This window comes from Pseudopodoces humilis, chromosome 11 (genome assembly GCF_049639895.1).
Source record: "Pseudopodoces humilis isolate 2021_Gansu_Grassland_sample_001 chromosome 11, ASM4963989v1, whole genome shotgun sequence".
Lineage (NCBI taxonomy): Eukaryota > Metazoa > Chordata > Aves > Passeriformes > Paridae > Pseudopodoces > Pseudopodoces humilis.
The window spans coordinates 10,346,740-10,361,792 of NC_142210.1; the positions used below are offsets into that span (position 1 = coordinate 10,346,740).

A 15,053-nucleotide genomic window follows, 5' to 3' on the forward strand; every position below is an offset into this window, starting at 1 on the left:
TAAGATGCCCCAAAAAAGAAAAGCAAAGAAATACAGCTAAGGCAAATTTTTTCTTCCTTAAAGGAAGATAAGCAAATTAAAATTGTTGACAAGTGGTCTAGCACTATCATGACATACAAGTCTCCAACACGTAAAATACCATACTAAACTATGAAGCTAATACAAATATTAGATTTACTATTGGCTGAATTCTACTAGTCTGGAAGTGGAAAGAATTAAGTCAAATTAGACAAACTTTGCTTACTAGCTCCACTTCCAATTGTCCTGTGGAAGAGCTGCGACATCCGAGGACCAAGAGGGCCAAACAGGTGAGGAGGAAGACCCCTAGCCTCTAATAGAGCTAAAAGCAAACAGAGGATAACAGCCATTGTCAAAGCTTCTACGTATATTTTTAAAAGCTTAAATTCTGTGATGTTATCATTTAAGACCACTAGAATTGTGATACTTCAAGAGTTAGGATTAGATAATTGCAGCTACCTTAATTTTGAAAAAACACCAAAAAGATGACCTTAAAGGAACAAGTAACTCATTCTTGTTTTTATCAGAGCATTTAAGGCCCTTTATGAAGTCACCCGCTGAGTTTCCACAGCTGTGTATTTCACAGAAGTAATCTCATCTATTAAACTGTTATAAGCCTAGAGCCAGAAGAGAAGATACATCAGGCTGTAATTTCAAATCTGAACTCAAACTACACAGGACAGGTTAAGCTTATCTTCATGTTTTCAGAACCTACTACTCTGAAAAAAATGACACTGAAAAACAAGTTCAACAGCCTTATTTGCTGATGAACAGGAGAGGGAAGAACTCTTAAGTATTAGCACGTTTCTTCTTTGATCTTCAACACTTCACAGTACTCTTACTTAAGCTAAACTAAGTGGATGATTTGGATTTTTACTGTAGCAACCATAACTACTGCTGATCAATAAAATAATCATTAACAGTGAAAACCAATTTAGCCCAGTATTCCTAATGCATACCTATACTTACTGAGAACTATAAACAAATGAACTGATACTGACAGCTCTCACTTCCACATTAAATATCCAGATTAACAAAAACCTGTCATTTGCAAGGGAGATCATGATCTCAGGACTCCCTGCAATGTAGAAGCAAAATCATTGGACCAGTTGCAGGACATGCAAACTGAGTTTTTACCTGTCATACTCTCTGGTTTTGAAAGACCAGACTCCTTTAGCCCAAGCACAAAAGCAAGCATTTTAAGAACATTCAGACTTTTTTTGGTCAAAGCTTACAGCAACACGGGTATGAATGACAAGCACAAAAAAAAAAAAAGTTATCCAGAAGCAGGCAGAGTATAGTAGGCCTAACCTGGCCTCTAAACTTAAAACATGTTTGCAAACAATATGTTCATACTTGAGCTTTCACACTTAATATGATTGAGTTCTCAGTTCCCTCCCCCAGCCTCCTCCTAGAAAATCATCAGTAGTAAAAATGAATAAAGACACTATGCCACCCTCCTTCAGACATCCTTGCATCTTTTGTGCATTAAGGCTTGTAAATCCCTGCTTCAGAATTACTGTAAGCAAAAACACAATCACAGACAGTGAAACAAAAATACAGCCTTCCCATTTAAATGTCATACAGAGTTTGTGTAGGTATGGCTATTTATAGGCTGCTAACAACCAAAAAGGTAAATTAGTAACAACTTTTATACCTTGTAGTCTTCCCATCTCAGAATCATCTGACTCACTTTCTCCAGAAGTTGTCATACCTACAGCCCCAGCAACAGAACTGGAAGCTAAAGAAACAATAGGAGATTAATATAAGTTAATGTCTTTAAAACATGAAACTCATATCAAAAAAAGGCTCCACCATCAAAAGCACACTGCATTTAATACTGCCACCAGCAAAGTCCTATAAAACTTCCATTTTAAAAACAGACCAGTCTAGAGGACTAGTACTTTCCAAAAGCTGAAGAAAATGGCTTTATCAAAACAAAAAAATGAAAAAAAATACAACTAAGTCCATAAAATTAAGTTTCAGACAGATTTACCTGTATCCTTAAATATATAATTTTCTTAATTATTATGCTGAAGTTAGTTCCCATTACTTCTTTTTGTACTGATGTAGCCAGCTGTAAGTATAGAATGTTTAATATTTTCTACCATTCATCATAATTACTGCACAGCTCCTTTGAACTCACTAATTAGGACCAGATGATAAAATTATCCTCTAACAGAACTGTGCAAGTAACAGTACTCAACCTGGTCACAGATTTCTTCAGTACAGACAAGCTTGCAATTTCAACAGAAAATCTGTAGAATACTTATAAGTAGTTTCAACAGAGCTTTTACAGGTAATGTATGCCTTCTGTATTCTGAACAGTTTGATGTCTTTTCAGTTGGGAGTATTTATGTAGCATCAGCTGAAGTCACTTCTTTTAAAGGTAGCAGAAGCTTATAACATCTGGATTAGTGGATATAGTCTGAATACTACAAAAAAGCATAACTGAAACAGGTACTAAATAGCCAAAAAAATGCAATCAAATGTAAGGGGCCCTCTCATTCAAAAACCTTCCAGCATTATTTACTAGCTTAAATAATGTCTCTTCAGAAGTTAATCCATTTAAATATTTTTAAATGCAAAGAATTTTATACTAGCAACTATGCTAAAAAATTCTGGAATTCCTTCTCACCTGCAGCTCCCTGGGGAGGCTCATCTGTCCGTGCAGCTGAAGAGTTAACTCCATCCTGGTTGTTGTCAGGATCAGCCATCTTCTCCTGTCGGCGAGCTTCAGCTGCTCCTCTTTTGCCCAGGCCAGAGCCTCGCCGACTAAAGGTTCAAAAAACAAAGTTTAAGACTTTATGAACTAATGTAAGAGATTTGTTAATGTAAGCCTACTAAAGACTACATAATATTTATGTACATCACTGCCACAACCTTGCACAAACAAGGAATTAGTAGAAGTCTCAATCATCAAAAAATTATCCAACACTTCTGCACACTACCTGCTCTGCACCAAGGCAGTGATTTATTTACACTAGGGCATTACAATCAGGTCCTTATATTTTAAGACCAGGCAGTCCATTAAAACATAACAAAAATAAGCAAGATTGAAGTGACTGTTAGTTACAAATTACACACACATTTGAGAAGGCAAATGATCAAGTAATCATCTTTAGAGGAAGTTCTGAACTACTGAAAGGAAGAAGAGGACTCTTGACATTCAACTTGGTTTTCAGTGTCAGAACAAGTTTGAGAGGATGAGCCTATTTAGATTTGCAGTTTTGAACACTACAGCCTTCATCACTACAAATACACAGGCCTTCAAAATAAACAGTCAAATTCAAATACACACTTGACAACAAAATCACAACCTCAGAAGAGGTTTTCTAATGGTGTGGAAGAGGGAAAAGAGGATGTGCTAGAAGTACTAAACAGTCTAGGCATGAGAACAAAAATAAAGCTTGTTAAGGCTCCCTACATCTAGTCCCACAATATATGCAACTACAGAAGTTTATTGCATCACAGGATACATTAACTCTCCCCTTCCATTTAATCTACCAGCTGTTTAAAATTACTAATTCGGGACTACTCCTCCTCTGCATCAGGAAGTACATTAAGTACTTAGATCCAGTTCATATCAAACTGCTGACAAGCTGAGTCAGCTAAACAGTGCACCCTATTAAAACTGACTCCTGTGTGGTACCACATAGTCTTATTTTCCAAAACAATTACCTATTTCACTATTCATAATGGACAGTAGTTCATCACTACTGTCTGTCTCCTTAAACACCTTTCAAAGGACAGGATTGCTTTGGCTCTCTTCCTCCACCTGCACAGCTGAGGGACTTACTGGAAGTCTGATGGTGCCAAATTCTATGTACTATCCATGGCACCAGTGTACAGAGTAATCCAGCAGGCCTGAAAAGCTATAGCTACTTTTACAACAACCAAGACAGAAACAGACAAGGCCAATTTTCATGCATAAAAATGACATCAATACCAACTCACTGTAATAATAAAGTTTTATTTCCCTAAGTTTTACCTGGTGCTAGCACAGGAGCCCGTGGTCTTTTGCCGTGTGCTCCGCCGTAAACTGGGGAGCTCAGCAGGTGGTGATTCACTGCGCTTCTTTGTAGATTTTCTTAGACCTATGCAATATGTAAAGAATTGAGAGTAAATCAGTCTTTAAATACATGTCAGTTCTACAAAGAAGTTGAACTTTTGTGAACATTAAACCTCCCCATAGAAAAACAGCTTCTACATAAGAACCACAATAAGCCCACACCAATTTTAGTCATCTTACACCAAACTGCTCTACCAGTAAAAAAGGTTCAGACATTTACTCATTGAGTTAAGTAATACTAAACTCCAAGTTTTTCAAGTTAGGAATCTTTTTACTGAACTATGTATTACAGCTATAGATCATCTTTCTCATGCTAAACAGGTATCACATTATGGGATATAAGCATATAACTTCGATGTTCAAACAATTAAAAGAAGATGTTTTAGCCTTAGACAAAAGAAACTACGTTTTGAGAGGGAAGGCAATGGTGGTTGCAATCTCAAATTTTAGTCAGTTTTATTCACACTAATAAGGCTTTAAAATGGCTGTCTTCATTCAGAACCATGCGCTCCTCCAGGAGTCAAGCACTGTCAGATCACTGCTGAGATCTATCCCATGTATTATTTGTGTTCCTATTTCAACTACAGCCCTTCAGCCCCTATTAGTGTCATAAACCCAGTCTGACAGCTTTGGAAAAGTAGTTCCAGTGTTTCATTTAAAAGTATTTGCACTTTTGAAAACCAATCCAATTGATAACAATTTGCTCTAGGTGACAAAGCCATTGTGCTGGTAACATCCCACCACAGAACCAGGTTAAACACACAAAAACCCCATGCAATACAACAGTCTCAGATGATTCTCAGGAAGCTTACTATCAGGTGAAATATCCAATGGCAGTTTCCAAAGCACAAAACTGATAATTTAGGGCAAAAATAATTTTTTATCAGGCCCAGTTTGACACCACAATGACCCCATTGATGTATCTCCACAATAAATGAATACAATAGAAGAGAACATCATAATACTGAATTCAGACATATCATTACTAGAATGGATGTAAACATTTTTGAAACATTAGATGACTGCTCCCTCTTCTGGCAACAAAGCAGAAATAAAACATACTTAAACATGCAATGCATTTAAGTTCAAAAGTTATGAAACTAGCTCCTATTTCCTTAATCTGAAAACATTCCAGGAATGCAGACTTGTAGTACCAAGGGATGAAATGATAACTATGCTGCCTCTGACTGGCTATTTAACAGAAAAGGAAAAGTGATTTATAAAACTACTACTGATCTGGCCAAGAGTGTGTCTTTTCAAACACCATAGCATATTTGACCCAGAAACACAATGCTGTATGTAGTTAAGGTCTATGCAGATCAAGGTTAACCTGATATTCATGCATTTACCACACACTTGGCTTAGCAACTCAAGACATTTGGCAACCTTAGGAATACAACAATATTCTGTATTTAAAAGCCACCAAGCACTGAACTGAAGCACGCCAGTCACATGAATTTCCACATGATCTCTATATATAGAACATACGTAACTTTTCTGAATATTCAAAAAGTAGTGGCATTTTTACTACACTTGCTTTGAAAGCAAAACTGTAAGCTGAAGTTACCACAGCACAATGACTCAAACCTTACTTACATACACTATATGCAATAGTTGGGGGGCACAGGTGTGGCAGAAGAAAAACATCGTAAGGTAGAGACACAAGACAAAACTCATTTGAAATGACTGCAGCGGGGTCCCATGATGTAGCTACACCTCCCAAGTACTCAGAAGTACCATGATACATCAAAATTTCCCTCAGAGGTGGTTGTATTTTACACTAGAAAATGCATTCTTCAACTGGCACTAGGTATAGCACTGTACTGCTCCACAGATAAAATGTGTTTGCCCCACTGAATTCAGAAATACACTTTCTCATCTAAAACACACATGGAAAACTAGGTTACTCAGTACCTGTAACACTGTGGCAAAATTCTAAGTGAAATGCACTTTTGCTTTACATTAGAAGAATAAATTAATCATCTTCATACAGTAGAGTTCACTGGGGAAAAAAAGGCACATTTTCATCCTTTATGTCAGCACACTATTTACTATTTCAAATCTGTGGGTAGTCATTTTCAAATAGTCTAACCTAAATTAGGTAACTCCATATTAGCTTTGTAATGGGCTATCGATGAGACACCACATATCCACTGTAAGTGAAGACTGACTTAGCTCATGTCAAAACAGGACTTCTGCTAAGGGCAGGAGTTTCACAAAGCAGCAGAGCCAGCTTAACAGTTTACTGTTGTTTAAAAGTATGGCCCGCTCATCTCCTATTTTTCCCAAATCAATCCCAAGATGTACAAAGTACACATCTGACACCCACTTTCTTGTTTTAGCAGGACAGTGAGCTAAGCTTGCTTAAGGGTCAGGTGAGCAGAGACACCATCGAGCAGTAGGGCAAAGATGCAGTAAAATGGGATATCCTTTTCCATAAGTGGCATTAAATTAGCCACTTTCTCTTTAAACTGAATTAACTCAGAGGGTTGTAGAGAATGCAGTTACCCAGTTACTGCTTGATGGGTGAGCTGCAGAACATATCACATCCTGAGCACCCGGAAGAGCTGAGCACATTTTCTCCTGCTGCTCAATAAAGTTATACTTGTCAGATCTTTCTACGTGTTTCTTTTCCCAAGTCTTTACTTTTCTGTCTCTGAGCACCTACCAGAACACAATTGAGCTTCCACCTCCCTCTATTAATTTTAAAGGCTAAAAGAGAAAGTGAAGAAAGTCTTCTCACAGCATGTTCCCTTCCTGCTGTTCAATGCCACTCTGCCCTTAAGAAGCCTTCTTAATCAACTTTAAGTCAATCTTACCACCTGCATCTTTTGTAAATCCTTCGCATCCTCCCAATACCTTAACTTCAGAACTGCTGATTTCTTCAGACTGAGCCTTCTTCCTTTCACTCACATTGTCATTAAAATTTGGGCTGGCCAGCACAGCCTCCAAATTGAAAGTTAAACCTGTGTCTTTAAGAGTTGCAGGAGGCTGAAAGTGGCAAGCATTCACCAGTAAATAGAGCACAGTCAGTGTTCAGGAAAATGAGATTAAAGACACCCTGTGTATGCCCGACAGAGGAAAGCACCAGTCACACTGTCAGAGACAGATAGCAAGGGCTCTCAGAGGAATTGGCTTGATGTTCATCTCCAGAAGTTGTTTATTCAGCACTATTTCTGTAATACACAGAGCAATTGTCACAGACCCACAGAAAGGTTAGGGCTGAATCAACCTCCAGAGATCATCCAACCCCAGTCCTACAGCAGGTTCACTGGTCATGTCCAGGCATGTTTTGAGTATCTCAAGAAAAGCAGACTCCATTGTCTCTCTGGGCAGCCTGTTCTACTGCTCTGTCACTCGCAAAGAGGTTTTTTCACTTATTCAGTGGAGCTATCTGTATTCAGTTTGTATCCTCTGCTGCTTGTCCTGGTGCTGGGCACCACTGAAAGAAGACTGGCACTAATCTCTTGACAACCACCCCTGAAGTATTTGTAGGCATTGGTAACTCATCTTTTCTACAGGCTCAACAGGCACAGATGTCTCAGCCCTTCCTCATGAGACCCCTCATCGACCTCCACCGGATCTTTTTAGTTCCTTGTCTTCCCTGAACTAGGGAGACCACAAGTGGACACAGCACCCCAGGTGAGGCCTCACCAAGGCAAAGTAGAGGAGCAGGATCAACTCCATTGATCTTTTAGCAGTACTCTTCCTAATGCAACCCAGGATTTTGTTTGCCTTCTTAGCCACAAGGGCTCACTGCTGGCTCATGCACCATCTGTTCTCCACCAGAGCCCCCAGGTCCTTCTCCACAGAGATGCTTTCCAGCAGGTCAGCTCCTAACCTGCACTGGTGCGTGAAGTTATTCCTCTTCAGGTGCAACACCCTGCACTTGCCTTTGAACTTCATTAGGTTCCACTCCACCCAACTCTGCAGCTCCTCCAGGTTTAACTGAATGGCAGCACAACGTCTGGTCTATCAGCCACACCTCTCACTTTTGTATCATCGGACTTGCTGAGGGTGCACTCTGCCCCCTAATCCAGGTCACTGATGAACCAGTAGAACAGGATTGAACCCAATATTGGCTGCTGGACAACACTACCAGCTACAGGCCTCCTGTAGGAGGACACTGCATTGATCACAACCTCTGAACTCTGCCTATCAGTTCTCAACCCAGTCCATTGTGATTCACTTCACCCACACTTCCTGAGCTATAAGGATGCTACAGGAGACAGTCACAACCCTTGCTGAAGTCAAGGCAGACAACATCCACTGCTCTCTCCTCATCTACTCAGCCAGCCATTCCACCACAGCAGACTATCAGACTAGTCAAGCATTACCTCCCCTCCGTGAATCCATGTTGACTACTACTGCTAATCTTTCTTTACTTCACATGCTTAGAGATGACAGTGCAGGATGAGTTCTTCCACCATCTTTCCAGGGATGGAGATGAAACTGATCAGCCTATAGTTCCCTGGGTCCTCTTCCTTGCCCTTTCTGACGTGACACTAACTTTCCTCAGGCACATCTGCTGTTCTCCATGACTTTTCAAGGATGATGGAGAGTGGCTTAGCAGTAAAAATCTGCCAGCTCCCTCAATACTTGTAGGTGCATCCCTTCAGGGCCCACAGATCTGTGGGTGTCAAGTTTACCAAAATGATCTCTAATCCAAACCTCTCAAAGAAAACCAGGTTTAAGCATCTTATACTTAGCACCTGCAAAAACTTCAAAAGTAAACTTCAGAATTAAAGCAGAAGCACAGGCTTTCTTACGGCAGACATACATTGCTTATGCCCTGACATCATCCTATTTTGCATGCCAAGCACTCATGTTTATGAGTCAGAAGGAAAATAACATTCAAACAGGCTAAACCTGAAATAGCACAGCTTAACAAATAAAACTAAAAATCTTAACTTCACATTTAAGTGTGTTTACTTGTCAGCATTTTTTTAAGGAAGATTTTGTTGTGCAAAAGTAAAGTTCTGAATGCAGCTGTACTGCAGTCACTTATTATGCCTGAATGTATTACCCAAGCCAAAACAAACTTTCACAGTTCATAACCTAGAAAGCCCTTCATCTGCAGTTCAGAAAGGCAATCAAGAGTGATTTACTTGTTAGGACTGGAATTTTAGACTTCAGGTTTGCTCCCGTGCAAGGCTGATCTTCTCACTAATTGAGATAGGCTAAAAAGAGCTGTAGCAGGGAAAGGCAAGAGGACAGCCTCCTGTCATTTCAATATTCCACTATTACCCTCCCTCAGTACCAACCCAGACATCCCCTACTCTTAATAAAGCCCCACACAGCCTGTCACTACAATTAAACCAAGTATCTCCAAGCTAGCCATCTTACTGCCTCAATCCCAAATCCACAATTCCAAGACTCTAACTACCATCATCCAAGCCACCACTGTACCCACAATCCCAAATAAACTAATTCAGAGCTATTTTCTGACTCTTTTCTCCCTCACCTCTGCTAAATCCCTCAAAGCCAGGAGTTATATACCATTTATACTCCATCTTTATGCTCATGTGGCTTTTCAGTGCATACACCAATAATCCCACTAACCCCTCAAATCTCCAAGAACTAGGTAGAGACTTCCCAGGGAGGAACAGCTATCCTAAGTTACCCCACTCTTAGCACTGTCCCAGCTTCTTCCTACTTAAGGGCCACAAGACAATACACACAGGACAGCAAAGATTTCCCCAATAATGGAAACATAATTAAGCTTAATTTTATATGTTACATAATCCATAACATGACCCGATTTGCAACATTTAAAAAGCCCCTACAACAGATATAGCCTGAAAGGGATGTGAAAATAGTCAACTGATGAGAGCAAAATAAAAAACTTGCTCTCTTCCTCTCTTCCCCCTTTGCCCTGAGAAAAAATTATGGCAAAGATATGTGAAGAACTTTAGTCTTGCCTGTTTTTATTCTTCGAACATATTCTTTAGTTGTTCTTCAGTGATGTCACTGCTCTGTTACAGAGACCACTGTGTAGAGTTTAACACTATGAAAGTCACCCAGCCTGGATTTAATACCTCTTCAGCTATCCAGGAGGATTGGACAAAAAACTTCAGGGTATTCTCCAGCATGTGAAAAATTTCTGCAAAGATGGCAACCATGTTTCTCCTCATTCTTCTCTTCAGTAGACTAAGTCAGATGAATTGCTCTTATTTTTCGTTCAAAGATCACAACCCCTAACAATGATTCTTGTACTCCCTGAACTGCACCATCTCCAGAAGGCAACAGCATTGCATTTATATAGACATGACTGACCAGACAGGGTTTTGAGAACCTTGTGTAGTGGAAGGTGGCCTGCCTGTGGCAGGGGGTCTGGAATGAGATGATCCTTAAGATTCCTTTCAACCAAACTATTGTATGATTTTATGTTAGCCTAAATAATATCCCCTTCTCCCCCCACTTACTTTCCTAGAACCACTTCCACCTATCCTTTTCCTGAAGTTTTTGCAGTTTATTTTTTTGTTACCTCCTACGAATTCTATAAGCCCTATCTCAGACTTCTCCAAACATGTTTCACAATACATACATCTGTAAAAGCTTACGAAGTTTAAGCTTTTAGTTTCTACACAGAATTACTATGACTTCTAAGGACTTGTTTCCAGGTAGAATGGAATACAGCTCAATTTCATCTAGCTCACTCTTTGCCTTTCTACTTTAGAAAGCCCCAGGGTGTTAATATTTGTGTGAGACATCACTTTCTTCTGCTCCCTTATCCTCTAAGGCTACTGGTTTGCTACAGAAAACAAATCTGAACTCACCCATTCTTTCTCAAAAACCTACCCTGTGGTTTATTATCTTCTTATTTTCATGACACTTCTCAGCATTATGCAAAATGTGTTTTGTCAAAATAGTTTGAAAGTCTATGTCACACAAGCTTTCTCTTTTAAAAAGGACTAAGCTAACAGTAGTTACTATTGATTCCAAGATCATCTCAACCTGTTATCAGAGAGCACTATTTGAAAGGCTGAGACTGAAAATATCTTCGTTTTAAGACTTCCGCTCTAGGTTGGGCACTTACAGTAATATTTGGTGATCAATGATATCTACTGGAATAAGTTTTGCTGTAATGCATGGTAAAGTAAAAAGGCATTAGACATTTTAGACTTCCTGATATCACCTGTTAGCACTTTTCCTCTCCCTCAAACTGAAATGTCTTCTACAGAAAATAACGTGGCTCTCTATCACGTGTACAAACAACTCTCACCATGCTTTGTGCCCCTTGGCAGTGACATTTTATACACATACCTACAATCCCTACCAACTTGCTTTCATCACATATATTTGAGTATCTTCCAGCAAAAGACCTTTAGCTCTTCTATGACTTGAAAGTCAAGTCAAAGTATCTTTCTCAGTTCAGTTTTTGCAGTAACAGCTTAGGCTCACATTCTCAGTGCTGTTTTTCAAGGTACACAACCCTTTACATTGTGCTATTCCACCTTTCCCCTTCTCATTCCTTCAAGAAGTTTTATAACTTATCACATGGACTCCTCTTCGCCTTCATCTTCTTGTTCACTTGTTGGAGGTAAATTCTCTCCTTCCTGTTGCCTTTCTTCCTTGCCTGTAGCCTGACCTATCTCAGAAGTTGTTGGTCATTCCCATTGTTCCCTGACTTCTATTCACTTCCCTCTCCTTCCACCCTGTGCAAATTCAGAGTTCTGATTCTGGAATTCATCACCTGGTAGCCTTGAATCACAGAGCAGGTAGGAAAAAAACTTTGCTGTAAAGCAAATAACTCCTGTCTCCTTCCCAAATGTCATTCTTCATCTGTTAGGTTAGGTCATTCCAGAATCAATACTCCAGTCATGCACATTAGCTAAAACACACCTGTTAAATTTAATTGACCTACACTGATTATACAGGAAGACACCCAGTTGCTTTTGATTATTTCACCTACTTCCAGCATTAGTATTAGCTATTGATGTGTCCCAGCTGGGACAAGCTACTTGTGATCATGCCTAAAGTAATAGAACAACTGAAAGCAAGCTTAGGAATTCAACCACTTACATCAAATTTTAGAGAATACATGCAATAAATAAATTAGTATACAAAGGCAGCAAAACACATTTTTTTTTAAAAAATTGTCCAAGACAACAGAGCTACAAGCGCTGCATACTAGCAAGCAGGTGCTTGGCTTGGAAATGGCCTATGTTTCTCAGTGATCATGTTCAGGAACAGTAGCAGCTATTTGAACTCAGAACCAGAAAGAAGCCACACTTTTTACGAACAACTTAGAAGATAAAGTGACTAATATACCCAGCATTATGCATATCAGGTTTACAAGAACTACAGCTGGTAAAACCTTAGATTCTCACAAGGGAGAATCAAGAAAGTAAGTTTGAAAGAAGAAATCACATATGGTCTATTTGTTTTCCCCATCATTTATCATTCTCACTTCAAAACAGAATACTTAAGAAAATGAGTGGGATTAAAAATCTGACAAAAGGAATATAATCAAGAGTGTTTGATAACATATATGCCCCCATCACAACATCCAATTATTTTGCACATATTTTATTTTTAAAAATCTATTTGTTAGACACAGAAGCAATTTAAATTTACAGAACACTGTCTGAACTTAAATCATCTGCTTTAGCTCTAGACAGTTTTGGTCACAGCTATACTTAGCTCAGCAGAACATACTACAAGTTAATTTTTCTAGGAATATCACAAGCAGCTTGAAAAAACACAACTATTTGTTTAGAAGATTTGATTTCAAAACATGTGTTTATTCTTCCAGAAAAGAACAACTTACTTGCTAGCTTAGCCTGTAGTCCTGAAGGTCCAGGTTTTGATGTCTCTGACTTGGAGGAGCCTGGTAGAGACAGTTTTGTTTTAGGGAGACTGACTTTTGGGCTGAATCGAGCAGCCCAGTCAAATTTTGAAGAGCCACCTGTTTTACTTGGTTCTTTGTCCCTGCTACTCCTTCTTGGACTGGGGCTGGATGCAGAACGGGAACGTCTAGCCTTACTCTGGTCCTTTCCCTGTTTCACTCTGGCACCCTGAGGAACAGTAGAAGAAGCAGAGGCAACAGCAGAAGAGGAGGAGGAGGTGGAAGCTGAAGAAGAAGAATCGGTGATGGTGCTACACCCAGCTTTGGCTGAGGTCACCGATTTTGAAGCCAGCTTGGAGACTTTTGCTGACTTTTCTTCAGTGCCAGTTGATTCAACTGATGACCCACTCTTTATACAAGACAGATTCTCTGTCCTTTTCCTTTTCTGACTTCGGGAGCTACCAGCAGCTCCACCCTTTCTGGTGTGAGCCTTGCTTGTTGATGGCAATTGTGTAGACTTGGGCTGCTCTTGGTCTGAGTGTCTTCTCTTAGATTTAGTATGTGGCTTGTTAGTTTCTGGGGAAGTTTCAGTATGTTGAAGTGCTTTGGGTTTTTTAGCAGAGCTAGGAGAATTGGTCCTCCTGTAATCTGGACTAGCACTGCGTTTAACTCCTCGAGAATTGTCTTTCTTAGGCACTTGCCCCGTTTTTTGCTTTTCTGAAGTATTGACTCTCTCTGGATCTTCTTGTTGTGGTATTAAAACAGCAGATGAACTACAGCCTCTGTAGAAGTAAGCAGGAACAGCATTAGAGTTGAACTCAAGAAGCCTCACAGTTGTAAGAATTTTGCATGATAAATATCATTCTTTAATAACAAAGGACACTGCATGTAAGAAACACTTAAGTTTACATTGAAGTAAACAAAAACCCCCACATGCTTCTACGTGAACTGTCATTTCGTACGTATTTGCTAGCATAAAACCTAAGTAGTTTGCAAAATAAAAGCACAATACACCGCTTTTTTAAAAAGGAAGTTTAACTCGAATAGTTAAAATTATTTAACTATTATTAGTTAAATATATTTACTTATATATATATATACATAGCTATCTATACGTCAAACTGATTAAAAACGAACACAAAAATCAAGGCATGAAGCTATTAACTGAATGTTTGAGAATATAAGTTCCACAAGAGAGTAAGGAGTGTTCAGTAATGCATAACTAGTCATAACTGGATTCTAGTTCAAGAAAGGCTCTTAAGGAAAGGATAGTTTCTCATCAATCTTTAAATTGATGTAGTGAATCAAATACAAAAAATGGCAAAATTCTTTTATGTGATAGAAAACTGTTCCAGTGTGTATATAAGCAGAAACATATGAAGAACAGACAGGCAATATAAAGATGAATACCGTGAACACAGGCCTACTTTAGATTATTGCACATTTCAATTAATATTGGACATTGCTCTAAACTTCTCGGGCAATCTTCCCCCAACATGAAGCAGAAGAAGGGGAGAAACACCTTGCAAGTATTCCAGGACTAGTTATGCAGAAATCATTTCCTCCCCATCACTGATGGAATGCTCTTAGTTGGTGAATTAGAAAAGAAAAAGCAAACAGAATTGGAAACACTGAAATATATCCAGTGAATGCAATACCTAGATTAGTTAAATATCCATTAGTCATACATTTTATTAGAACTCTGTATAATTCAATTATACAAATTTTTGAAGTGCAGATAACACTGGTTAACATATGAATATGAAGCACAATTACCTTTTAGAAAAGTGTCCCTTGGACTGCTCAGAAGTAGTATTAGACTGCACTTTGGGTGTCTTTGAAATAGATTTTCTACTCTCAGGAGGGCTATGTGCCTTATGTTTTGCCTGCCCTAAATGTGACCTGTCAGCAGAAAGTCAAAACAGAAAGCTATCAGGATTCCAAGATACTGATACAGACCTGTAGGTGGAATATTGTTTATTTTTGGAGCATTTACACATATTAATTTACAGCTACAAATTTCTCCATATCAGCTTCTAATATTCAAGTAGCATTTCAAAAGAATCACCTGATGCAAATACAAATCACTACCAGTGTAACTGTTTTGCAAAGCACACAATTATTTAGTCATTTTAAATGAATAAAACATCTTCCATCTGAATTTTGCAGATA

At 38.9% G+C, this 15,053-nt stretch overlaps 1 protein-coding gene across 10 annotated transcripts in view; it reads right to left on the reverse strand.

Annotated features, from left to right (window-relative positions):
* TRIP12 (thyroid hormone receptor interactor 12) overlaps positions 1–15,053 on the reverse strand; it is a 79,968-nt gene that overhangs the window by 29,429 nt on the left and 35,486 nt on the right. For 7 of the 10 annotated variants that reach the window (XM_014256142.2, XM_088061272.1, XM_014256144.2 and 4 more), the window contains exons 3-8: positions 14,658–14,783; positions 12,864–13,663; positions 4,010–4,115; positions 2,657–2,793; positions 1,676–1,759; positions 245–340 (exon numbers count right to left, since the gene is read on the reverse strand). In XM_014256142.2, coding sequence (XP_014111617.1) covers positions 245–340; positions 1,676–1,759; positions 2,657–2,793; positions 4,010–4,115; positions 12,864–13,663; positions 14,658–14,783 — 1,349 coding nt within the window. The remainder of the gene's footprint in view (positions 1–244; positions 341–1,675; positions 1,760–2,656; positions 2,794–4,009; positions 4,116–12,863; positions 13,664–14,657; positions 14,784–15,053) is intronic. The other 3 variants (XM_088061271.1, XM_014256146.2, XM_014256145.2) reach the window with 2 other exon arrangements.